The sequence below is a fragment of the Falco biarmicus genome, chromosome 3 (genome assembly GCF_023638135.1).
Source record: "Falco biarmicus isolate bFalBia1 chromosome 3, bFalBia1.pri, whole genome shotgun sequence".
Lineage (NCBI taxonomy): Eukaryota > Metazoa > Chordata > Aves > Falconiformes > Falconidae > Falco > Falco biarmicus.
The window spans coordinates 27,210,085-27,235,854 of record NC_079290.1 but is presented as its reverse complement, the minus strand read 5'-3'; the positions used below and the strand labels follow the sequence as shown (position 1 = coordinate 27,235,854).

The following is a 25,770-nucleotide window of genomic DNA, read 5'->3' as shown; positions in this document are numbered from 1 at the left end:
TGAAAATAGAATTTACACAATTTGCTAACAAGATGGATACATAAGAATAAGACAATAAAGGGTAAAAATCTGTTTCTTTAATACTTCGTTGTTTCTCTAGTTTAATCAACAGTAATTTAAAGCTATCAATTGAATTAACTTTATATAATATCTGTTAACAGTGATATAAAAAAACTAAAACCACAACAAACCAAAATCTATTTCTAAGGATTCTGTGAGGTTTTTTGGGTCATTTATGTGAGTGTGTGTATGCATATGTTACACACAAACTCACAGAAACACACGCATGTGTAGCCACATAAACAAGCTTGGAGATTATAAATGTTCTACGTGCTTTCTTTACTAAAGAATCCCTTGTATATAAGTATTTAAAGTATTTGACAGTTTTTTGTGTCTGTGCAGTGGATGGTTAGAACGATTAAAATGCTCCATATCATAATATACTGAGATAGATACATTAACAGAGAGCTACAGTGCATAGCCTTTGAGCTGTAAGATTATACTTATCCACAAAAGGAGGAAAAAAATGGTAGTTAACAGGTAAGGAGTTCTGTTTCAATTCAGTCCTCTTCAGTCTTTTCAAGTACCATGACTGTTGTTTATGTGGTTTAAAAAGTATTTTCCTTCTATATTTTCTGCCATCTGGTAAACATTTTAGGAAGTTTAATTTTTCATGTAGAATTACAGACCAACTGGACATTTTAGCTGTTTTATATGTGAAGTTAGGGAAATTCCGGTTTTCAGGCAATACTCAGTCCTGCAAACAAATCCTGCTTGTTTATAATAATTCCTGTCTGTGCCATAAATAACTTCCATGAATAATGAATAAAACAGTAACTGCTTTATTCTGTAAAAGTTTATAGCAGTACTTGACTCAAGGTTTGTTCAGTAATACTTATTCAAAAGTTGAAAGTCGATATACTAATTCTAATACATAATAATATTAATATTAGCACCAATACTAACACTAATACTAATGATGTGCTCAACTGAAAAATCTTATAGGCCTGTCTGGAAATGTAGAGGAAAGGACTTATCAAAACTTGTGGTTTGGTGAAACGCTAAGATTTGGTATGGAATTCCTGCTTTTCATTTAGGTGAAATTCAAGCATTAAATCACCAAGGAGGTGATTTAGCCTGACTCTTCATAGAGTGGTACTTTGAATAACTTGAGGTTCTAGAAACTTCAGCCAAATAAGCAGCGTCAGATGTTCACTGTGATTTCTGGAGAATTCACATACTTCTACAATAAACTATGCTATTTGAATTTGCATTGACATTGGGATCTCATAAAGAAGGATTTTCTCTACTGTTCTGGGAATATGTGCACTTCTTGAACCCTTGTGGGTCATAAATAATTTTCAGGTTAAACAGGTAGTTTTACATGTATGGAACAAGGTCTCTTGGAATTAAAATCCCTCCTTTTTGGGGACTGGAAAAAGATCCAAATGAAAATTTAGCATCTGGTCAGGGGTCTGCAATGGTAGCAGAATCCATTTAGCGATTTAAAAATAAGTTGTTTTTTAATTGGTGTCACACCACTGAAATGGAAATAAAAGTATTTCTTGGTGGCCAGAGGGGTGGTGGAATATCCCATTGGAGATACCCAGCACTCAATTGGACAAGGCCATAGGCAATGCAATATAAGTTGGCTAAGGCTGAAACAGACAGTGCACCACACGGCCTCCAAAAAGCTCTTCCCAAACTAGACATCATCACCAGGGAACTGGTAAAGAGCAGACAGCATGTCTTATGACTCTTTACCTTCAGTAATTAATGTATTTATAATATATTAATAACATATAGAAGTCTGGTTATTTTACTTTTTTTTTTTTTTTTTAGGTTTCAAAATAATCTTGTTAAACTTAATATCTTAGTTTCTTGTCTCTGAAGTGCTTTTCACATCCTTCAATAACAACTCTTGTATATGATGAAACAGAAGATGTTATCCAGTGGCACATGATGACAGTATAAAAAAAATCTCAAGAGTGAAGGCATATCTTGCAAGTTTGTCTGTCTTTTTCAAAGCACATCTTAGAACACTTACTGTGCTGTTGCACAATAGGCTGATTTCAATTTCTGGGGTTGCAAAATTTGAGCAGTTCAGTCCTCCCACTTTCTGCTCATTTCTCTGATGCCTCTCTGTACAGAATTAGTGAATATAATATGTAGTACTTTATTGCATGCCTCCAAAAATTGTTAGTGTCAGAAATAACTAGAGAGATATTTTGAATTGCGAGGTGGTTTGTTGTTTGTGTAAATACACATCTACACATCTAAACATTATCTTCATGACTACCAAGTACCTATAAATATATATAGTACCTATAAATATATATATTTGAAGACAATACTTAAATGTGATTCTCTGAAGGTAGTTTAAAAGAACCACCTACACTTACCATTTACTTCTATTCTCTTTTTAATATCACTGAATTTTAGTGTTCCTGAAGAAGAGCGGACTGTCAGCCCTGCAGACTGAACTCCTATATTTACAGATTGCCAGTAGCAAAGTGCAAGCTTCCCACAGAGCCCCATATGCTATTTTTTTAGGAACCAGCTTTCAAAGAGAGTAGCTTAGTTTCTACGTATATTATCTCTCAGTGTCTTTGAGTGGGCATTATGTTGTCATACAGACTGATCTAAGCCAGCTGTCCACCTTCTCTTGCCCAGTCCAAGAGGATCCATACAATTCATGAACTTCCTAGTGATGAAGGATCATTACCATGCTTTTTCCTTAGTGTTTTTTGAAAGACATCTACTTAGAAACTGGAACTAATATAGAATTTAGGATTGTAATTTACTAGGTCATTCAGCTAATTAGATTTCAGATTTTCATAAGCTGGCTGGGCTTTATCCAATTAGTATATTTTAAGTTTTTTCTAATGTGAAATGTGAGATACTTTGTAGGTCTGTTTTACTTATCTTGCTGAACTTTAGAAGTGAATTTTAAAAATAATTTCATTTTCTCTAACATTTGACATAAAATCAGCCATACATTAAGAATTACAGATGGCTTTAACTAGAATTACAGACAAACAAGTTCTTTTGATATTGCCTCTGAAAGAGATAGTAAACAGAAAATTAAGGATTAATTTAAAAAATATTTGGGGATTATTATTGTTGGTAAAGTCACAATATTATTGTTCCATCTCATTAAGAGGCTTACTGCAGATTATGTTGAACGTTGAATGTGGTTTGAATGTTGTATTCACAGTTTTTAGGATCAATGGGACAGAATTTCTTGTTAGTATTACTGTTTATTGAAAACTGATACAGAAATCAAGCAGGGTTTATACCATGGGATTGCAAATAAAAAATTACTTCCTTTCCATGTAGCCCAGAATACAGAGACAACAGAAATCAAATTGGATCTGACAATTCTTATTCAAATCTTTTACAGTTATGTCCATGTAATCCGTGCATTCATGCAGTGTCAGCTGGTACTGTTATATATATACTTGGTTATTGTGTGTTTTGAAGAAGAATTGTTTTTAGTTTTATATTGACTCTGGGTTGTTGTTTTTTTTTAAAGCAGATTTTGTTATACTTCAAGAGTTTTAAGAATTTCCTGATGATTTAGGAATGTAACTGACACTAGTTTACTAAGTCAGATTTTGCAGCTTTAAAACCAAGCTGTCTGAATTATTGATCTGCAGACCACAGGAGTGGGTGTATAATGTATATAACAGCTATGTGTCCAAACAAGGTAAAAAATGTGAATATAACAGTAAACCCAGACATTTTCAGGTCTCTATTTACAGCATAGTTAGGTTCAGCAGTGGAAGAAGAGCTTTTAATTGCCATGAGAATGCACAATATGGTTTAAAGAAATGTGAAGTTTTATATTTTGGGCATCCTCAGTAATGAAAAGTAGTAAAACTATGTGAGATAAACTCCACTGAAAACAAGGTCTGAGAGGTTTTAGAAATGGCAGTGTTTGGAAATCACCATATAGAGGTCCAAAATGGTGGATCAAATTGTATTTTTTCAAGAACAGAACACCAGAAAAATCAGTCAAGATCAAAATAATTGTAAATAAATAGACTGTGAAGTAGCTTTCCTTTAAAGGGAAATCGAGATTCATTACTTTTAGAATTTAAGTCATCTATGACCCCATTCACTGAGTTTCATGATTCTTAAGGCATAAAACAAAAATCTGGAGGGAGACAAATTGCAGTAATGTGTTTTTAAACTCTGGGAACAAAAATTGAGTATAGTTCTACAAAAAAATCTGCATATACTGTGCAAAAAACTATATATAACATTTCTTTTCTGAATTTTATTTATTTATTCAGATGGGAATAAAAATTATATAATGCATAAGCAAAGTGTTTTGAATCACATGAAAAGTTTTTGTCATCTTTTGTCAGCTTTGTACATTTTGCTGAGTCAGACCATATTTTCTGGGTCAATGCTGAGACATTAACATGATAAAAATTATTACATCTGAGTGGAAAAACAAATTGATGGACTGAATTCACAAATAAAGGACCCCGTTGCTTATTAATTTTTGAAAAACTTTTTTAGATGGACTTGTCATTGCTGGGTACATTGCTGAGGGTGTTTTTTTGAAAGTTTTGTGGTTGTACCATCAAATCAAAGATAAGTTGAATGTTAATTCAAGCCCTCTCTTCCATTATTTAAATGTTAAAATTTTCAAGTCTATATTGTAGATCATTAAGACATACACTTAGTAGTACCAAAATCATTAAAGTTTAATAATAATTAATTACAATGTATCTGAAACTTTACCCTGTGAAATCTGAGCCCCTGCATTTCAAACCTGTCTTCCAAAGAAAGCTATTGACTTCTGTGGAACCTCATTGCGCTGCAAAATCAGGATCTTGCTGTCTCTGCAATTTCCTTTTAGTTTGTTGTGAGTATGGTAAATCAGTATGATAATTTTAAATCGATGTCACTGAATCTTACTTGAGTGAATTACGATAATGTTGTTCACTAGTAGGTAAGCAAATTGTACTGAAAGGAGACATGCATCAGTAACTTTTTTTTCAAATTATAATATGGAGCATTTTATTGTCAGTGGCACAGATTATGAATGATGGGTGTTATTATAAGAATTTTACCCTAGAGAGAAAAAATAACACTTATTTTTCTCTTTCATGCTTCTTCCTTAATTTTTCTCTTTCTTTCATGGAGCATAGGCCTTGGGCATGTTATCTTTGTTTGCATGCATTGATGTGTTTGTTCATAGAATATGGGTATATATACCAGTATTGTATTTATTATACATATATGATTTATTTATTATATTATTGTACATCTATGGTTTATTAAATACTTTAATTAAAAGGTATTTAACATGATACAGGGGTGTCTGAAAAGGCCTTAAACTATCAAAATATTTTTCTTTTCCCTAAGAAAAGAAACTTAAATAAATTACTAATTCTGTGCTGTTTGAAAATTTTTAAATAAACTTTATTAAATTGTAATTGAACTACAAAAATACTTAAAATACTGTTTTGAAGTAGTTTAAGGGAATTGATTATTTATAACATGGTTGCTCAGGTTACTTGATAGAATCATGTTATTAGACTAGTCTTCTGTCACGTAATGATGACAGAAGAGCAATGTTCTTTTTTGAAATAACTCGGTGGGTAGGGTAAACTAACCTTGCTAGGCATTTGATACATAGCAAGTCAGGTGACCTTTTAAAAAGATTCTAAAAGATCTAGGTCCATACAGTAGCTTCCTGTTTTGGCTAAAGGTAGTGTGTTGGTTTTTTTTTTTTCAATTGTTAAAGCATAATAAGCTGTTGCATAACAGTACAATAATTCTGATGAAGTTTTCAGATGGGTTTAATACTAATCTGACTTTTTCCTTTCTGTGTTGTAACCATAGAGAAACAAACATGGCTTCTTTAGTCTTCACTCCCATTATAATATCAGTATTTTTAGATTCTTGTGCTCTTCAAGAAGCTCTACCCATTTGCAGATCTTTCCAGAAGTCAAATTCAGAGTCTATCAGTTTTAATAATATAAATAATTTCTTGACTGTGTTAATTGAGTATTTTGTAAATATTTTTTTGAATGGCACTATTGAACCTTTGATTACTTTCTGATGTTTCTGGAGTATACTAGAAAACTTCCCCATACTCCATTTGTCATAATTTTGTAGCCAGAGAAGAGTTAATTTTTCATTAAATTCATAACTGGAAAATATTAGTACCAAAGAATACAAATATTAGTAAAGTTATGCAGCACAGTTCACATCTAAAGTTTGTAAATGATGCTGAACACCCCCATCCCACCGCCACCCCCCCCCATTACTCATTTTGAAATTATAGCCTAATGGAATGCCGGAGCTGGGCCATAACAATGAATTATGCTTATCAAGAAACTCAATTTGCAAATATAAAGAATTTGAAAATATAGAGAGTTAGAAATTGTAAGTAATAGATGATTTAGTGAAATGGTCTACAAGTTAAAATAGTTAGTACCTGGCTGTCAGAAAAAAAGTTCAGCTTGCCAGAAGGTACCCAGTCATCCATTGGATTCTTAACAGCACCAGTTATCAAGAAATTAAAATTTTCATTTTTCCCCTAAAACTGACATATCTTTTCATCTGAGGTCCATCATTTAGTCATGGACTGTTGCTTAAATATTTAAGACTGTGTCTGTGAGCTGCTCAGCAATAAAAATTAAAAACATTTATAATGTCTTGCTAATGGCAAGAAACTATTCATGTTATTCTGACTTCCTGGTTTCTTATTACCTTATGGAAGTCACATTTACAAAATCTGCAGACACAGAGTGAAAATTCATATGTTCATAATTGTCCAGATATTTGCATACTGTTATATTGTCAAGTTTAGAAAACCTGGTGTCGTTGGAAAGCTAAAATACATTAACCAGCCAAACTCAAGGAATGCAAACAGTAAATGAGATATTGTGAGTATTTAATCATTGCGCTCACATCAGGACTCTTAAATTCACTGGTAGCAATGATATGTAGATAAGGTATTTACGCATGTACATATTTACCGAATCAGGACCTAGCTGGAGACAGAAGATTGACTGGAACATCACTTCTGAGTCTGTTAAATTTAAAGTAGGATTCATAGCTACAGCTCAGGAAAGTGCTGCTAATACCTTCCTTCTGAGGTGCCAACAGCAGCGTGCAATAACTTTAAGGTTAGTAGCTCATGTTGTATGCTTAGCTGAATACACATTTTGGTCTTAAGATGCTAAACACTTGCTTATAGTAAATGTGCAGTTGTATTTCAGAACTGGAAATTACTATAATAGCTCTACTAGTCCTCTGTGACTACTGAGTATAAATGTTGATCCAGAAGTGACTGGTATTTTTGTGGTTTAATTTCTCCTAGCTGCTTGAGTTTTATTGTTTTGAATGAATGAGGCCTACAATATCAAATTGTTCAACCTCCAGCAGCAATTATAATGAAGTTTAAGGTTCTAACCATCCCTGTTACATGTATTGATTCATGTATTTTTTCCTGACACTACTTCATTTCAATATTTGTTTTCCAGATAAAGGCTTATATTCATATAATTCAGGTAAATTTTCAGCATGTCAAAAATGCTTATTGCTTCCATAGACATGCAAAATTTAATTTGATATTTTTTTGGTGTGCTTTTTCTACCTATTGTGCAGATGCTAAATTGCTTAAATGTTCCTCGGCTTTTCTTGTCTGCTTTTGAGTCATGAGTCTGTCTTTTGTTGGCTTTCTTTCTGTATTCTTAGCATCTCAGTATTGATATTGGAGCAGTACTGTAACGCTATACTTGCATTGCTGCCTTTATTTTAGGTAGAACTTTGGTAGGTAAACTGTAGTGAGCTTTACTAACTATAGTAGGAAAATGCTATTTTGCTTAAGCTGTTTTAAAGTGAACACTGTTGTATTACAGCTATTTGAGAACTAGTGTAACTATTTTTAGAATACAGAAATGGGGTAAGTGAAGTACTTATCAGAATCAATATTTATACTGATTCGTATTTATACAGTTTCTTATTGATTTAAATCCCCAGTTACAAATTCAGTTGCTGTATCTAAGAAGTTTGCCATAAATAAATCAATAATGTACAGTTTTTACAAGTTTAAATTTTGTAGTGCATTTCATGTGGCACTTTTTGTAGTTCCTGCAGTTTTAATTAGGGGAATCACTTTGAGAATTGGTTCATCTAATTACCTTTTAGTTATGTTTAAAAACTGAAACACACATTGCTAAGAAAATAGATCCAATACCATGGTGGAGAGAAACAAAACCCCACAGGATGTTTCTTGAGTATAGTACTACTAAAACCCAGTTTCCATTACATTTCCCTTTAGTCTCCCATGTTTCTACTATTCCATTCTCTCCTAAAATAATGTCACGGTCTTCTTATGATTTATGGTATCTTCACATTTGCTGTGGTGACTATGGACTTGTGCACCTGTGGATTAGCCACAGATTTTAGCTTGATAATGTTTCTTTTGCATTAAGGGATTCTGATTTGTATTTCTTTCTTCTATCCAGCAACCATTTTCAAAGATCTGTGGGAACAGAATTAAATTTCATATTTATATCCATCTGTCAATTTAGATGAAATTGGTTAAAAACTTTAAAAACCCACTATTATGTGCAGAAGGATAAAGTGACAGATTGACATGGAGGCAGCAGGACTGCTTGAGAAATTAGCTCGTGCTAAGAACCCTTAGGCAGAGACTGGATGAATATGAGAACAAATTCTTAAGACAGTTGTGAGACTGATTTTAGAGTTGCTTATATGTCAGTTTTGAACATGGAACAATTACAGGCAGTACTAAGTTACTTTAAGTGGTTGTGAAGGCCTTCCGTGAGCTTCAGGGAAGGAGCTCCTAAGCATGCTTCACTACCCCTTGTTCCCCCAAGGAGTCCACAAAACCTTGTAAAAACTCCCTGCATTGTAAGGAGCAGGATCCCCAGCTCAGGAGCCCAGTCTGCTTTCTTTTTTCCCTTTTTTTTTTTTTTTTGTGTCTCACAAGAAAATGAGAGAATTCCTGAGCCATAAATCTGGCATTTTGTTTTGTATCTAAGCTGACACACCTTAATTTTATTTCTCATTCTATCTCCTGTCCTAGTCTTTTCTGATAACTATATTTGTTGGTCATATAGGCTTTAGTCTTCTTTTGAGGCCTGTACCAGAAATATCAATGGGCAATAGATGAAGTGCAGGAGATATTATATCTTGCATTGTTTCCCCTGTATATTAATAATAGAGTGGAGCACAGCTCTGTGCCAACTTCAGTTGTCATGCAGAAATCAGAAGATAGTTCAGAACTCTCCACAGATTTTGGTTGCTTTGCAAGAAAATATTTATGATTGCATATAGTTTCATTCATTTGGAAGAGTTCCAGTTATTTAGAATGTTGTTAGGGAGAGAAGTGCAATTCTGTCTAAGTTAGATTAGATTTACTGCAGTGGGAAGGGACCTACAATGATCATCTAGTCCAACTGCCTGACCACTTCAAGGCTGACCAAAAGTTAAAGCATGTTGTTACAGGCATTGTCCAAATGCCTCTTAAACACTGACAGGCATGGGACATCCAAAGAAGATGCTTTAAAAATTTCTTCAATTATTTCCACATTATTTTTATTTAGAAGCTGTTAAAGCTTTTCATGGCCACCAACACTGCAACCCATGAAAATTTAAACCCCCCCCAAAAAAATAAAAAAGTATTTGATTCATAAAACGGAATAAAGCATCTCATATTTTTCTTTACATTATTGCTAGCCATGAAGATGAAAAATGGAAAGCTTTTTGCATAAAGAAACTACTGTATTTTAAATTCTTTTCTGCCTAACAGAAAGTAAGAATATAAACACGAAAAACAGGAAAATAGTAAAAATTTAAACAGAAAGTACTCTTTAAATGGAAATGGAAAATAATGGGCCAGATACTTTTTAGGTGGTGGTGTTTTTGCCCAGCCCTGCAATGAAGGCTACAGTGTAAGTGCTGTAAACTTCCAGTTCTAGTGTGTACATGCTCCTGCAGAGTGGGGTGGTGGCTTGTGCAGCAGTGGTAAGGAAGGAGTAGGTGGGTGCAGGAGGGAAAGAGGATAGTGAGAGTTGTCAGGTTTTGATGGGGAGATTCTCCACTTTCACGAAAATAAACTGTCCCTGGAAAACAGTTTCATTGATAGTTTAAGGCTATTAAACCAAAACCTGCTAAAGTGAATAAGAATATATCTTTTCATTTCCCTGGGGCTGGAGTTATGCTTAATTAAGGCATTTTTTTAATGTGACTTAACTAGCTAATGGGTTCTATTTTGCATTAGCATGGGGTCTATTTTGCCTTCCCTCTGTAGCTGTAATAACCATTAATCCTGTGGAAGGCCATATTTACCGTCTGTTACCAGCCAGTTATCAGATAAGATGGTGATAATGTCCCTAAGAATATTTCATTAATAAGCTATATGCTAGTGCAATGGCAGTGAGACTTAATTGATGCCATTCCTCATGTTTAAAATCCATCAAAGGAAAAGTTAATTATATGCAAACCATTGGCACCAATGTATTTATTTGATGCACCCAGTGTCCTGGATGTTACATGCTTAAACTTCTTACTGAATCTTGAATGGAGTTTAGAATGGATTTAATCTTGCTCTTAAAATAAGTGCCATATTTTATAGCATATTTGTAAAACACTTTAAGATATTCATTAAAATACCAAGTAACAGTTTCATTAACAATATTCATTTGGAATAATTTTTGAGAGACTTCATTGTCACATTTCCCAGATAAAGTATGAATTGTTCTTTCTGTGTTTCGTGATCAGTGGTTCAAATTACTTAGATAATGAAGTGGTATTTTGAAAAGATGTGGCTAAGGTGGGACTGAAGCCTAAATCTTCAAATTTGCATTGTCAGTATGTTAAGAAGAAACTTACTGTCTGAAATTAATATGTAGCAGATTAAATTACTCTTGCAAAAAATATAAGCAATATTAAACTAAGCTGTCAGGAATTATACCGGTATTTCAAATTCTCAGTTCAGTAAAGGATTTTGACTTGTGCATTTTCTAGTTTGTGCTATTTCTAAAGTTAATGGCATTTAAAATAGATATAATCTGATTCCTTTGCAGAAGTTACATATTACAGACAGTACTTCTTGACATTACATATTTAATTGGCGTTCTTTCTTTCCTCCATCCTTCCTGAAAACATTGATTTCTAAAGATAAAGCCAAGTAATTAATTCTGGTTTAAATTTGCTTTGACTTCTTAACCAGCATTTAAATTTACATTTATAAGTAAAAGTTAAATACTCATTAAACATGATTATTTTTTTGTTGGTTTAAGTCTGTTAGAGTTGGATTAATGTAGCATCTGCTTGAGGAGATAGAACACATGATCTGATCTTGAAGGGATTCATGCCTCATCTTACAGATGAGACATATTTAACGTATATCAGCTATACAAGAGACTCTCCTTATTGCAAGTAGCAAAGTCAGTTGGAGAGAGCCCTGAAATCTGTTTTTTCTCTTTACTCTACTCTTTCTCTACTGCCATCCTTAGAGCGGGTCTCAATCCTGACCTGTTCATTTCCCCCATGCCCCAGCTTTTCCCTGCAGCTTGGATGGGAATGAAGACTGAAGTCTGTGTATAAAAAGAGAAAGGGGTTCCTAGATTCTGGTGAATTTGAGGTATTAGGAGATTCTGGAAAAGGTTGATGCAGTTTGAGGGGATAGAGATGGAGAGAGACCCCTGTGTTTTATACCTGTGGACCACTGAAACTTCTTAGTCTCTCTTTTCTGCTGGATGTATCCTGTGACTACTACAACATTTAACTTTAGCTGCAAAACTTTAGTGCCTACCGTGACAACAGCTGGCTATTTTAATCCTCAAAGATGCAAATCTTTTCTCCAGAATAGAGACTATAATATTCTAAAAATATGTTAAAGCAGATGCACTTAGCTTTAAATATAAACATAAATAAAAATCAACCTCGGTTGTAATTAATTAGATTCATTCATAAGGATGAATTAGATGATGAGTAAATGACATTTATTCAAATCACAGTTGATTAAACCCTCTTACGTCTTTCATGATACAAACCCTTCCAAACATCTATGTGATAAGCATCAGCAAACTGTTCAGTTGATTTCATCTTCCTGTTCGACAATCCTCGCTCTCTGATACAGCCTGAGTGATGCTATTGGCACCTCTGCATAGCAGCCACAGTCCCACTGCCGACTAAGTACCAGGGTTACCAGATGCCAGAATCGCATTGCTCTGCGCTCCCTTTTAGGGGTTTCTGCCTTTTAGATCCCAGCCAGAATAGTAGGGTTCTCTTGCTTAGTGTTTGGTCACAAATATTGTCCTTCTTATTTAATGACCTGATTTTGAATTAGCGGCTAAGGAGAACGGAGACTTAATCCTCCTTGCTCACTGATATGTACATCACCACACCAGTAGAAGGCTCTGCTGAAAATGGCAGCAGGAACAACATCACAGGTAGAACGGATGCTTGTTCTTTGGGAAGCAAGAGATATTTTCAATGGGCCTCTGTGATACTACAATTAAGAAAATAATCAGATTGAATATTGTCCTTGTCAGACTTAATTGCTGCTAGAAACCTGATTCTAAGTCTATTAGGAGGCTGAAACCTTTTCCTTCACTCCTGCCCTCATGTTCTAGGTTTTATCAAGTGCTAATTGTCATCACTTCCTTGCTATTGTTTTACAGAAAGAGTTTACTTGTCATTCCTTGAATTCAGAGTAACATTTCTCCCTACCCCACCCCACCCCTCTGCATTGTAGCATGGCTATTTCTAAATTTTTTCAATAAATTGAACTAATAATTCTACCATGTAAGAATTGCAGAGTGTATGAAACCAAAGCATGGCTTTCCTTGTACTGATTTTAATTTCCTATTAGTGAGGAAAGTCCCAAACTTTACTGCAATTAAATAATAATAATTAACATTGCTCTACTGGAACTGCATAATGCAATGGTAGGCTAGATTGTGTTTTCTAAGAATTAACACATAGCATATTGATACCATTTTCTAGTTGAATAATTTTTAACACTGCAATTTTTATCCCCAAAGAGATAGTCTGCAGTCAAGTTTCTAAGTTTATACGCGCTCATCTTGATTGCTGCAATCACTTTTGACTTCTCGTAAAAGGCACAGAAGAAATAGAAAATGTACAAACAAATAAGCAGGATCGATCAGGAATACCAGATGGTTTGCATATGCAAAGGAGCTAAACAATGATATTTCACCTCAGAAAGAGATGACTGTGGGAGAATACAGAATGCTGATTCAAGTTTCTCAGAATACAAAAGCTCGGAGGGTATTGTCTGAAAGAATGTAACAGACTTCACTTTATTTCTATTTAAGACAATACAAAATTAAACTGCAGAACTTACTGACATGGCATATTATTGAGGCCAAGAGAATACTGAGATTCCAAAAGAAATGAATTTGTGGAGAATGGGTTGATTAATTACTTACAGTAAACAGCATAGCTTAGAAGTCTTAGTTGCCAGGACCTCTGCCTGCTGAAAACTAGAAGGGTGCAACACAGAAAACATTTCCATACAGATCTTGTAAGCACACTCTTTCCATTAAAGAAGGACCTTGCACTATCCCCTGGTGGGTAGACAAATGTTAGACAGTCTGACAAATGACAGCAGTTCTTATGATTCTAATAATTTCTATTTTTTTTTAAATTGAAAACTTTATTTTTGTCAAAATTCCTCTTAGCACTTCTTCTCCCAGTTTTCTGTTGGGAAAGCAGAGTAGGGATCCCTCTGGGCCAGTCACCCAGATAGAAAACTAATCCTGCTTTGTCCTGAGCATCTTCAGGTTTACTCCCAGTTTTTAGTGGTATTTTTTTGTGTGTGTGTTTTCAGAATAAATCATCCTATGATAGGAATAAAAAAAATCTTGCACGTGATAGAAGGTTTGGTGACAATTTGATTAAAGCTTCTTCCTTCTAGTTACCCACTTTTAGATGGCCAGAGAATGAGAACAGACATACCATCTTGCTGAAGAACACGTGTTTTCACATTTAAAACAAGTAAATGAATATTATCATTCACAAGCCAATGCTTAATCCTTATGTCAGCAATCAAATCCTGTTTAAAAGATGCCACAGAAGACAGAAGTCAAATTAAACTAAACACAAACTGACATATGTATTTGTCTTAGGTGACCTACGTTTGTTTTGGCTCTAATTGTGGATGTGGAATCTGCTTTTGCAGTGAAGCTCTAGCTATTTGGATAGGTGTACACTTGCAGAGCATTTGATAGTTTGCTTCCTCTAGAGTATCACAGAGAGATTTTGTTTTTTCAGGACGCATTGTGTGCGTGAAGCTGCCTATTCTGATAATGCTTACTAATACATTAAAGAAAATGTTAATCCATTGAATATTATTACTATTGTTATTTTTTCTGGTGTTCAAAGACTTTGGGGAGGGATGCTGCCTTGTATATGAGAAAGTGGAAGGTGAACAGTGTGATGCCAGTTTCTATATGAAATGAATACACATAGATATGAAGTACATTAAAATATTTCATAGAAGCAATTTTTCAGCATTTCATTGAATATTACATTAAACATTTAACTGAAAATAGTTGGTACACTAATATATTTGCAATAATATAGCATTAATAATTTTCCTTATATGCTTATATTAATGCTTCATTGTCTGGTATGAAATCCTTACATTATTTATGTATTATTGGCTGAGGATAGTTTTAACTTACAGTAAGATAAATTATACATTTCTGATTATTTATTTATTTATTTTTACTTTTTTTTTGTCAGGGTCCAAAAGAATCAGCGACAGTGAAGTCTCTGATTATGACTGTGATGATGGAATTGGTGTTGTTTCAGGTATTGCTAAATTTACTCTTCTACAGTCAGTAGAGATCTTTCTTATTTATAATATATTATTATGATTTTTGTAATGTTTTTCTGGTGAAAAATAAGTGAAACCTAAGTGTGTATTTTTCCAACAGACACAACATGTGTATTATGGGTAATGCATATTTAACCACAAAAATTACTAACGGGAAAAAAATCAGTGTGTATTTCCTTGTCGCTTTTATAAAATGATAAAAATAGCAGAAAAGTATTTTTTTATTAAATGTGAATAAGAGTTTGGGTTTTTTTGGTTTGGGTGTTTTGGGTTTTTTTTTACAGAAGTTTAGGGTTGATATATCATTTAAAACTTCATGGTAGAATAATACCACTGACAAGAATCTGAAACCTAAACATTTAAGGCAGGGCAGGAGATATCTTAACAGATAATCTGATTTACTAAGAAGTATTGGAATTGGGAATTAAATGAGTGTTTGAGATAAAAAATTGTCATGTGAAAGATTATTTAACCTCCTATTCTAAGAGAAAAGGTAATACTGTAATCATAGCCGAAAACAAAAAAATCAGAGAATCATATGCTGTTGCTGCCTGCAGCAGAGAATATATTTAGGATGCGGCCATGCCACCTTTTAACCAGTACTGATGGCTACTGGTACCAGTGCAGAGCAGGCTGCACAGCTCAGTGTGTACTCTGTTACCCTGCTGCTCCACTGAGATTTTTAATCCACTCAGAGTAGTCTGTGTTAGACAGTGTCTGGTTCCCCTGCGTCAGGTCTAGCTAAAGTGTACATATACAGTGATTTGTGTACCTTACTCAGCAAAGGTGGAGCAGTATATGCTGCCTGGTCTATGCAGCAGTTGTAAGACCATGATCAGCTGGTTAGTCAAAACATATTCCTGCCACGCAGCCACCCGGCAGCATATGTGCAAATTTTATACAAGGTATACTACATGCTGCTGGCAGGCTAAGGAAGGGTATGTAGGAAACAGGAGCCAAAGGAATACAGCTAAGCCTGGAGATAAGATTTAGGAAAGGAGGTAGAATAAGCAATCCTGGATATTGTAAGATGGGGTGCAGCCAAATATTGATAAATCCAAACATTTAGCGAGGTACCTAATTTATTGAGTTTATACAGCCCTGTCTTAAAAAACTGGTACCAGTCTGAGCTCAGATGCATTTCTGTGTTGTCATATAGTCAGCCCTGTATTTCCAGATATTTTATGGTTATCTCTTACACTCCACTTAATTTTTAACCCTGCTATTCCCTTGCCATAAGTCTTGTGCTTGCTGGGAAAATGGGATAATGGATTTTTTTTTTTATTATTATTATTAAACATCATGTAAATTTTATGAAGAAGCCCCTTTTTTAACTAACAATGTTGTACAGACTTTGTGCTACTACCAAGGCAAATCTTATTGTTGGCATGTTTATTGGCTGTGGTTCATTGTAGGTCTTTTGCTAGAGTATCTAGAAAGCAGACATTTTTAAGGGCAAGTTGTCCTTGTTCATGTTGGAACAATCTAACCTTGCAGATATTCCACAGTAAAACTCATTGTATCCCAAAGGATTATTTTTTTCTTTACTGCATGAGCATTCACATTTTTGTTACCTCTCCTCAGAGGTTTTGCGCTACTCTAAGGCTCCAGCAATTTTACTGGAAACTGAATGAATGTTGTGGATGGAAGACCACTAAAACATCTATTTTCCTTAGATCGTTTACCTTCAAACAGTGTTAGGCTCAGTTTTCAGATTAATACTTTAATTAGAAGGATATTTAGGATCACTTGGTATATTCCCACCCCCCTGTTTGCTTTATACAGTCAGAAGACAGGAAGGATACGTAGCCAGAGTTGTGTGAGGTGCTGGAACCAGAAAGGCAGTGATCCTTAGAAGTCCCTTGTTTCTACTTACTGGTACTTTCAGTCTTAGGATGGTTAGCTTTCTCTATGTGCTTCATAGTCACTGAGGCTTTCAGATCACCTGTCCTTCCAAAGGGAAGGATTTTCATATTCCTGTTGTCAGTTAAATTAGAAATATATCAACCTAACTTTGGAATGTAATAATAAAAGAAGGATAAAAGGGGGTTTGATGGTATACATTTAGAGAGCCCAGTATGATGCCATTTTGAAACTGAAATCTTTTTATTGTCCTGGGAAAAGGTACCAAGTTTTACAGAAGTTTTACCAGGTGCTTGAACAACAGTGGGATTCTTGTGAAACACCTAGATTTACAATTTTATGATTTTATAAACTCCTCTTTTGTCAACTTGAAATGTTATGGTCTTTACAGTTCAGTGAATGAGTCTACTTCCCTTACCTGAGCTTTTTTTGATGTACCTTTAGTTCCTTTAGGATCTTTTAACTTTTGGATTTCTGCTGACAGTTCTACACAGTAGATGCATTTTAATTCAGGCTGGCTGTGTGGGTGGGAAAGTTTGATGTTCTTTTGGTTTTTAAATATTTATTTCTTGCCTACCTTTGTGCTGCTATAACTATGTTTGCAAGTCCTTTGATTTATCCTTGCCTTGTCTTACCATCCACATCCTTCTCTCATTTAAGGTTCTTCTATTAATTTGCAAACTCATCACAATCTTGAATTAAATATATACTTTCTTTGCACGAAGCCATTTGTTTCTCGTTGTTTTCTTTCTATCTTACTTACCCCAGTTCTTTCATTTTGTGTTTCAGGTTTTATTTAACATGACACTTCACTTTGCTCTTTTTCCTTCTGCCATGTAATTACTCTAGCACATCATGTTTGTTTGCTAACATATGTTGGGTACTCTCAGTGATCCTTTCCATAAAATTAATGCTTATTCAAAATATTGGACCTGCAAACTAAACTCCAGAAACTTTTAATAAGAGCAAGAATTCCCTTTGGTTCCTCTTTAATTTACTTTTATTCAAAACAGTGGACTTGACCTTTAAAGGTCCTTTCCAACCCAAATCATTCTATGATTCTGTGATTCTATGATTTCGTGAAATCCATGGACCTTTCTTGATCTCATGATGTATTTATTTATAGTTCATTGAAAGACATATGCTGTCTGGCTTGGCCATGTTTCTGATTGAAAGAGATTTTCTCCACAACACCTTTCTGTGTAGCTTCTCTGGTATTGGTCCCATAAGGTCAATTGACTTCATCTTTGGATAAGCTGGTGATAGGTAGAAATCCAACATTGGAAGATCTTGCTTAATGTACATCTGTAAGCAAGATTGTGTTAGATTGTATTTGCTAAAACAGAGGGAACTTTATAAGGGACAGTCCATTGCATCATCATCTATTTTTAATATATCTGCAGTTGCTGTTTCTCACTGCTGTGGTACTTTGGATAGGCTAATTTAATTTCCTGGTGATAAAATGCTTAAATTACATCTATTTACTAAACAATTCTTTTCTTTTTCACAAAAAGTTGGAACATCTCTTGGAAAAAATATTCATAAAAGCTATCACTTCTGGTGGCTTTGATTTTATCCTACTTAGACTCAATAAATTTCATTTTTATAACAGAGCGTGTTTTTTCAGTCAACAGGGAAGGCTTTTAAGAAAATAATGATAAAGCAGGTTACAAACTTCAGGTGTTTTTTTTTTCTGGTGTTATGTGTGTTCTATGCCAGCTACTGTCAGAAAGGGTTATAACATATTATGTATTTTAAAAAGTATGCAAAAGTGATTTTGACAAGATTTTAAAATAGCTCTATTCATGTACAATATACATTCATTTCATTGGGATCAAAAACATAGAACAGAATCCCTATTATATCTCATCCCTGCTGGATTTAATCTTAGCACAAGACAGCAGAAGGAGAGGCACTAGTAGTTCTGGATTTGTGTTTTAGTTTGCTTGTACTTAGCCTTCAAATCATTTAAAGCATTCATTCTGCTGTCATGAACGCTTTGGCCCTTATAAACTTGCCTATCTATCATCAGCAGTTCTGTGTGGAAGCACATCAGCATCTTCACATACCCCTTAAAATGCTTTTATGTGCTTATTGATAAAAGCAATATAGTATCTTTATATTGATTTTAGAAAAAATACACAGCACTTTACAAAACACCATTTAAATTACCATAACACTAAATACAATTCAATGAAAAGCAGGATGTTGTTTTTTTTCTTTCTATTGACCAAAGTTGAATGGGCATTACAGTAAAGGAAGTTCATTGAATATAGGCTATAATTTCTAGTTTTCTTCCCAGGTACTTCCTTTTAGTGTATGTTGAACCTGCTGTAACCTGCTGAGTACAAGTAACCTACTGAACCTGACTTTATGAACAGAGACACGTGTATTGTCAAGACCATTTAACCATAAAAAATCTCACTTATCATTGTTGTAATATAAATTATTAAGTGAGATATTAATGCTTAAGATTCAGCCCTACACCCATATCTCATCTGCACTATATCATTTTATGAAACACTTGTAATCTGAGATATGTTTCAACAGATGAATCCTGGAAGAACGTAAGGCAGTGAATTCTGCATAAACTGCATTGCAAGTCTCTGCAGAGAAGAGCTTTTCCAAGTAAAAGAATGCAGTCTCCAGCCTTGAGAAGAAAAATATTTATAGTGATAAGTTTTTCTGATTGTGCAAAAGATAGCAAGATGTTTCAGGAGCAAATAAGAATACAAATAAGATATTTATTCAGAGGATAGTTAGAGCCAACTAGATTAGAAAAAATAGTAACAACCAGTAAAGAAATTCTTTTTGAACCTACAATAATGGTTCTGTGTTTGAAGAAGAATGAAAAACAATTACTAATTTTTGCTTCACTTCTCAAAACACCTGAGGAGTTCTTTGTTCAAAATAATTCTTTCACCATCATGTAGCAGCCTTCCCTGCAGAGGAAACAAAAGTCCTTCTGTCTATTTGCTGATAATATGAACTGAATTTTTGTACCTGGATCCTGTTGGTGATTGTTGCTCAGAGCAGATACAGAACACACAAATGCCTTGGTTACAGTTTGAAATCAACTGCCCATTGAAAGACATCTTACAGCATTAGTACATAGATTGGCTGACTTCTACTGCTACTGAAATAAAGGATTTCATTGTAGGTCACCAGCTAGCCCTAAATGGGAGTCTGTAGTGCCCCAAAAGCCTAGTAACTACAGATATAAACATTGACAAGCTTTTAATTTTATTATATGTTGATATCCATTCTCAGGCTCCACCCTGCTTGTGGGTTCTTCCTTGAGTAACAAGTAGTTTAGGGTTTATGTGTCTTGAAAATTGTCCCCAAATTTGGAAGTGAAATTCAAGCAATATTAAAATTGTCCTTATGTTTACTCCTTAGGTCAAGGGGTCATTTTCCTTGCTTTTAAACAAATGAGGTGTATATTATTTACAACTTTATGCCTACAGTTCTTAACACAGGAATTTTTGTTATCATCCTTCAAGCTTTTCCTTGTATTTTAAGTTTCATTTTTAATGTGTCAAAGGCAAGGTTTAGTAATACTTTTACTATTTTTTTAAAAAAATATCTTTAGTATCATTTTCTCAGTTCAAAAAACATCTCTCTTCAAATTCTCTCAATGAATACATTATTTTAAAAAACTAGTTTTACATTCCTAAATATAAGCTGTATCACTCCACTGTGAAAGTAAAGATGTAAATACATTGAAGTTTTACTTTCAGATTATCAGTAATTACCAGCAGCCTTCTCTTCTTTGAGTAAAGTTAAGCAAATATGAACTCAGTGTGTTAATTCATGTTCTGCTACAGTCCTCATACCCACAGAGTGACGAAGGCGTCTAACATACTGGAAAGCTGCAAAGAAGTTGCATTCCTATCAGAGAGTCTCTTGATGGATACATAAGCACACATTGACATATGTTGAATATAAGAATATATACATACATTGAGAAACACATAAGGGAAAGCCTAGTTGGGATAAATTACAAATGTGGTAATGAGCACTTCTAAGGAAATATTCTGTGAAAGGACTGATAAATTCTAATTGACAGTGTCAAGAGGAAGCTAATTTGGGGGACTTGCTTGGACAGCAGAAAATATAAATGGACAAGTACTAAAATGAGGGACAAGTACTAAAATGAGAAGAAATACAGATGTATAGTTACTGTGGTTTTTGAAGCTTTGTACATCATACTGAGTGTAGGGACAGCACTGAAAATGCAGCAAGCTCTGATTTATTACTGTATGGGAATGCTCTTCATACACATTAACGATCAAAAGAATTGTCTCAAGTGTAATGGGCCCACACATTAGTGCAGTAGAGCTAAAAACACCTTTTGAGTGAGTAACTATGTAGCAAGTAATTTGTTGTTCCTACTGTAATGTTTTCTGGTTCCTTTCATTGTAGATTAATTCTTCCCATATTTGTAGCATAACATTTGGATGCAAAAAAGGTAACCTGTGCATAATGTATCTTCAATCTATAAACTATTCAGGTATCAACAATTCAATTTATTTGAGCAGTTACTGTCAGCACTTTTTCTGAGGACATAAAAGTTCTGCATTTAGATGTTCAAATCACCATAGAAGCTGTGCACATAAAAGAACTGAACTGTCACCAAAGTGCCCATGTGTGAAATCTAGGTATGTTAAGTATTTGTGGCAATTTGATTATAATTGTTTTAATTAATGCTTGTTCTAAGCCCAACCACAGTGAGTATTAAAAATTAAATATCTAATAAAGAGAAAGCTTGATGCCTCAATCAAGTACAGTTGTTAAAGTGGAGAAAATGCCACTTAGCATCAATGTCTGAAACAATGCAATTATTTTGCCTGTGATGAATTGCTTTTTTAGAACAATTTTCATACAAAAAAATTCTTGCAAGTTAATCAAACAGCAAGAGATCTAAATTAAAAACTTGATTAGTACTTTTTAGTTGGTTTTTCTTAGAGTTATTTTAGTGCTGTTGATGTGAACCTCATATTTGGAAGTTTGTGATTTTCTGTAATTTTGTGCCTGAAAGCTTCTAAATTTTGTAACAGCTCATTAATACTAGTATCTGCTGAACATGTATGCTGCATAGCATAATATTAGCAAAGTACAGTCATACTGTGTGTGTGAATGCTTAAAGTCAAATGTATTAATATTCTTTCCTAAAACAGAGAAAATTAAAACCTGCTCAGAGGAAGCTATGTTTAGCGTGCCTTGTAAAATCCCTCATTTGATGTGTATCATAGTTTTTAATGAAACCCTCCTATGAAAAAAAGGGTGGTGGCATTGCAGTTATCTTTGTCATGTGCCCATTTTTTAAGTGTCCGCAGCTCACAATTGTTTATCGCTGATTATCTCTGCACTGATTATCAGGTTCTGTGTGCTCTGTGTAGTGATTTAAAAGGCTTGCCATAGTTATAGAGCCTTTGATTCTATGGTAATGGCTTAATATTTATAGCTGCAAGCAGATTCCAATGTTTAATCTATTTTTACTACTGCTATAAATAGCTATCATCTGCTTTGCTCAATAACAGCTTCTTGGTCAAGTTGCGCTTATGACCTGTTTTTACTGTCTATAATTTATTTCTACAGGAAAATATTTTTACTTTCTTTCTCTAACCTTATTTCCAGGACATGTAAAATTTTTGAAATTGGAAGTTAAATCCTACCTTTTCCAATCGAGAACGTCACCATAATTTTTTGAATGTCACCTGTCTTGAGAGAGACATGAATGTTTCAACTCCTGGACATGCAAAGCCAGTCATGTTCTAAAGAGAATTAAATTCTCAAGTTAGGAGTACCAAAGTTACCACTTCATATCCTATGGTCAATCAATCACCAATAGCAGCTTTAAAGTCTGTTGGGGATTTAGAACTCCAGTGTTGATTGCCGAACATATTTATTACAGTTTGGCTGCTTCTGGGGTATATGGATTGGTGCTAGGCATGCTGTTAAGCCTCCCAAGTAAGCTTTGTTCCTGAAGCTTTGTAACTGAGGAGCTGGCCCATTGCTTTCTCTGCATCTCTTGTGGCTGCAGGCACAGATTGCTTGTCTTTCCTCTGAAGCTCATGTGTCAATGAAAGGCACAAATTTCCTATATACAGAAGTATTTTGTTTGGTAAATAGTAATTGCAATAAAATCCACTGAAATTCAATGAAAGTATGAACAAGTGAAAGATGATTGCATCAATTATTTCAGTATCAGCAGAGTCTCAATATATTTAATCTTGTGAGGTTCATTTAAAAAAAAAATTCTCAGGTACTTTTTACATTCCTGCCGTATCCCACTGTATCCAAGGTGGTTTCTTAGACTTTCCGAATTTTGGGTTGAAATTTCATACCAGTTGAAGTCTCAAGGTAGAGTCTAGTATGGGCCATCTTTTTCATCTGGTTTCAGCTGGAGATAAAAATCAGTGAATAGGTGGCATAAAGACATGGTGCATCCCACTGGCTGGGCACACAGTGTGTGCTGTCTCTGTGATTCAAACACAAATTTCATTCCAGAACGGTAATGGTCATGATAAAAAAGAAAAGATATAATGAACTATACTTTCCTTTTAACTATGTTGTTCTGATATCTATGTTTAGAAAGTAAAATAAATATCATACTAGCCCTGAAGCTTGGAAATCTGCATTTAACACAAAAATAAAACAGTAAATAAAAATAAAAAAAAATGAGAATTTTAATAAAAAATCCAATACTTCAAAAGTTTTCTCCACATAAATAAGGAAAGCTTGCTTTTAAATAAATATAAAGACTTGAAGACCAATGAATGATCAAACTGTGATATATGGAGACTAAGTGCCTTCAAGACAGATACTGTAACTCTGAATTATCTGATCTGCCAAAGGTGGCTTTAGGCAGACTTGCTTAAGTCCAGAACTGATCAAGAAACTTTCTAAGCTCTTACCTTTTGGATCTGAAAATTTTGTATTTGATTATAATTTATTTTCTTTGAAAGTGTTTCTCAGAACTGGCATAGTCTGAGTGACTAGTTGGCTAGCTCCTACATAAGCCTAGCGGTTTTCTTAGATTCCCAGAAAATGAAAAAACAGTTTTTATTTTATCCCTATTCGATCCTTTTAAAAAAGACTCTAAGATACATAATGTCAGGAGAACATGCAGGGCTTTGTATCCTGAGTGGATGGAAGCATCCTCCTTGCATCCTTGATTTTGGCACCTAAGTCCAAAACATGCATCTTCTGTGAGCTCTATCTACATGGCTGTATAAACGTGTAGCTTTTTGTATTGTTTTTCTGAAATACCTGACTTTCCTCATGCATTCATGCAGTTTAAATATTTTCCTTTACAGATTAGATTTTGTTCTGGCTGTAAAATACTGGATTCATAATAACTATACTCAAGAAGCCTAAGAACCTTACTGGATCTGTCCTTAAACACCTTTCTCTCCACCTTAAACACATATTAATATTTTCTCGTATTGCAACTTTATAGAATAAAAGTATTAAATTCTACCAATAGTCACAGAAAGTTGTGTTCTGTGAAAATCTGATACGGTTCTTTTCAGTATGAGACAGCGTTCTATGTTGCTTTGACTGCTAGCTAGTGAGATAAGGCAGAGCACTACATCAGCTCTATAAAACTGAAGGATGACTTTGGACTTCACTCATATTAGTGGGTTGCCTTACTGAAACTGCTATTTTGCAGTGTGACCTGCTGGCAAAATAAAAGTTCGTAAGTATAGTAGTTTTGTTTTCAGTAAATTAATTATAAATTTTGAGGTTTATTTTCTGGCAACAAAGCATAGACAACATTAATCTGTTTCTTTGAATGCAGCTAGCATATCTAGTTTTGTTAATGAAAAAGTATTAGGAGTGATGATAGTTTCTGCCTTTTAAAATTGTTATAAGGAAGCACTACCAGTATTAGTTACCAGAAAGCGTTGCATGTCTACTTCCAATTTAATATTAACCACTTTCTGATCAGAATTATACTCAACAATTTAATTAGTCATGTATTTTAATTTATTGCAATAATAATGTGGAAGCGGTCAACTACAATAATAAGTTAGAGTTGGAGGAGGCTTTTTGTTTCAAAGTAATTAATTTGTTGATGTATACAGATATAATAAATTTAAATATTTTGATTTACTAGTACTCACTTAGGGGAATTTTTTAGACAGAGTAGGATTTTGTTGGTGTTTTGTTAATTGAATTCCTTGCCCTTCACTATGTTCATTTAGGTAGAATACATTGTGCTATTGCTCATTCCTTTTGTGCTTTGGTGTGTGTACTTGCCAAATATTTTATAAAACTGCTGATTTAAATGGTAGATTCTCTTTTAAAGGATTTTCCAATTTCTTCATATTACTGCTCCTCATGTTTTTCATCTCCAAATGTTACAAATATGTGTGCAGAATACCAAGAACTATCTCTGTGTTTTTGATATCTACAGTTATGGGTTATTAGGATAACAATAGACATTACTCTGTCATGTGTACTTGTACTGAAAATCTTGGGGTTTTTTTATTTCATCATATATAAGTTCATAATAACTTGCTGTTTACTTATGTGTGGTGGGTTGACCATGGTTGGATGCCAGGTGCCCACCAAAGCTATTGCTCCCCTCCTCAACTGGACAGGGGAGAGAAAATCTAACAAAAGGCTTGTGGGTTGAGATAAGGACAGGGAGAGATCAGTCACCAGCTACCATCAGAGGACAAATAGACTTGAGTACATTAATTTAATTTATAACCAACCAAATCAGAGTAGGATAATAAGCAATAAAACCAAATCTCAAAACCACCTTCCTCCACCCCACCCTTCTTCTCAGGCTTAGCTTTACTCCAGATTTTCTCTACCTTCTTCCTGCAGCAGCAGAGAGGGATGGGGAATGGGGCTGTGGTCAGATGCTGCCTCTGCTGCTCCTTCCTCCTCAGGGGGAGGCTCCTCACACTCTGCCCCACTCCAGCCTGGGTCCCTCCCATGGGACAAGTCCTACACAAACTTCTCCAACACGAGTCCTTCCCCTGGCCTGGCAACCCATGGCGAGGGACCCAGCGTGGGTC

At 34.5% G+C, this 25,770-nt stretch overlaps 1 protein-coding gene across 50 annotated transcripts in view; it reads left to right on the top strand.

The window, feature by feature from the left end:
* RIMS2 (regulating synaptic membrane exocytosis 2) overlaps positions 1-25,770 on the top strand; it is a 484,966-nt gene that overhangs the window by 284,304 nt on the left and 174,892 nt on the right. For 39 of the 50 annotated variants that reach the window (XM_056332910.1, XM_056332900.1, XM_056332933.1 and 36 more), the window contains 2 exons: positions 7,512-7,538; positions 14,776-14,844. In XM_056332910.1, coding sequence (XP_056188885.1) covers positions 7,512-7,538; positions 14,776-14,844 — 96 coding nt within the window. The remainder of the gene's footprint in view (positions 1-7,511; positions 7,539-14,775; positions 14,845-25,770) is intronic. The other 11 variants (XM_056332919.1, XM_056332929.1, XM_056332925.1 and 8 more) reach the window with 1 other exon arrangement.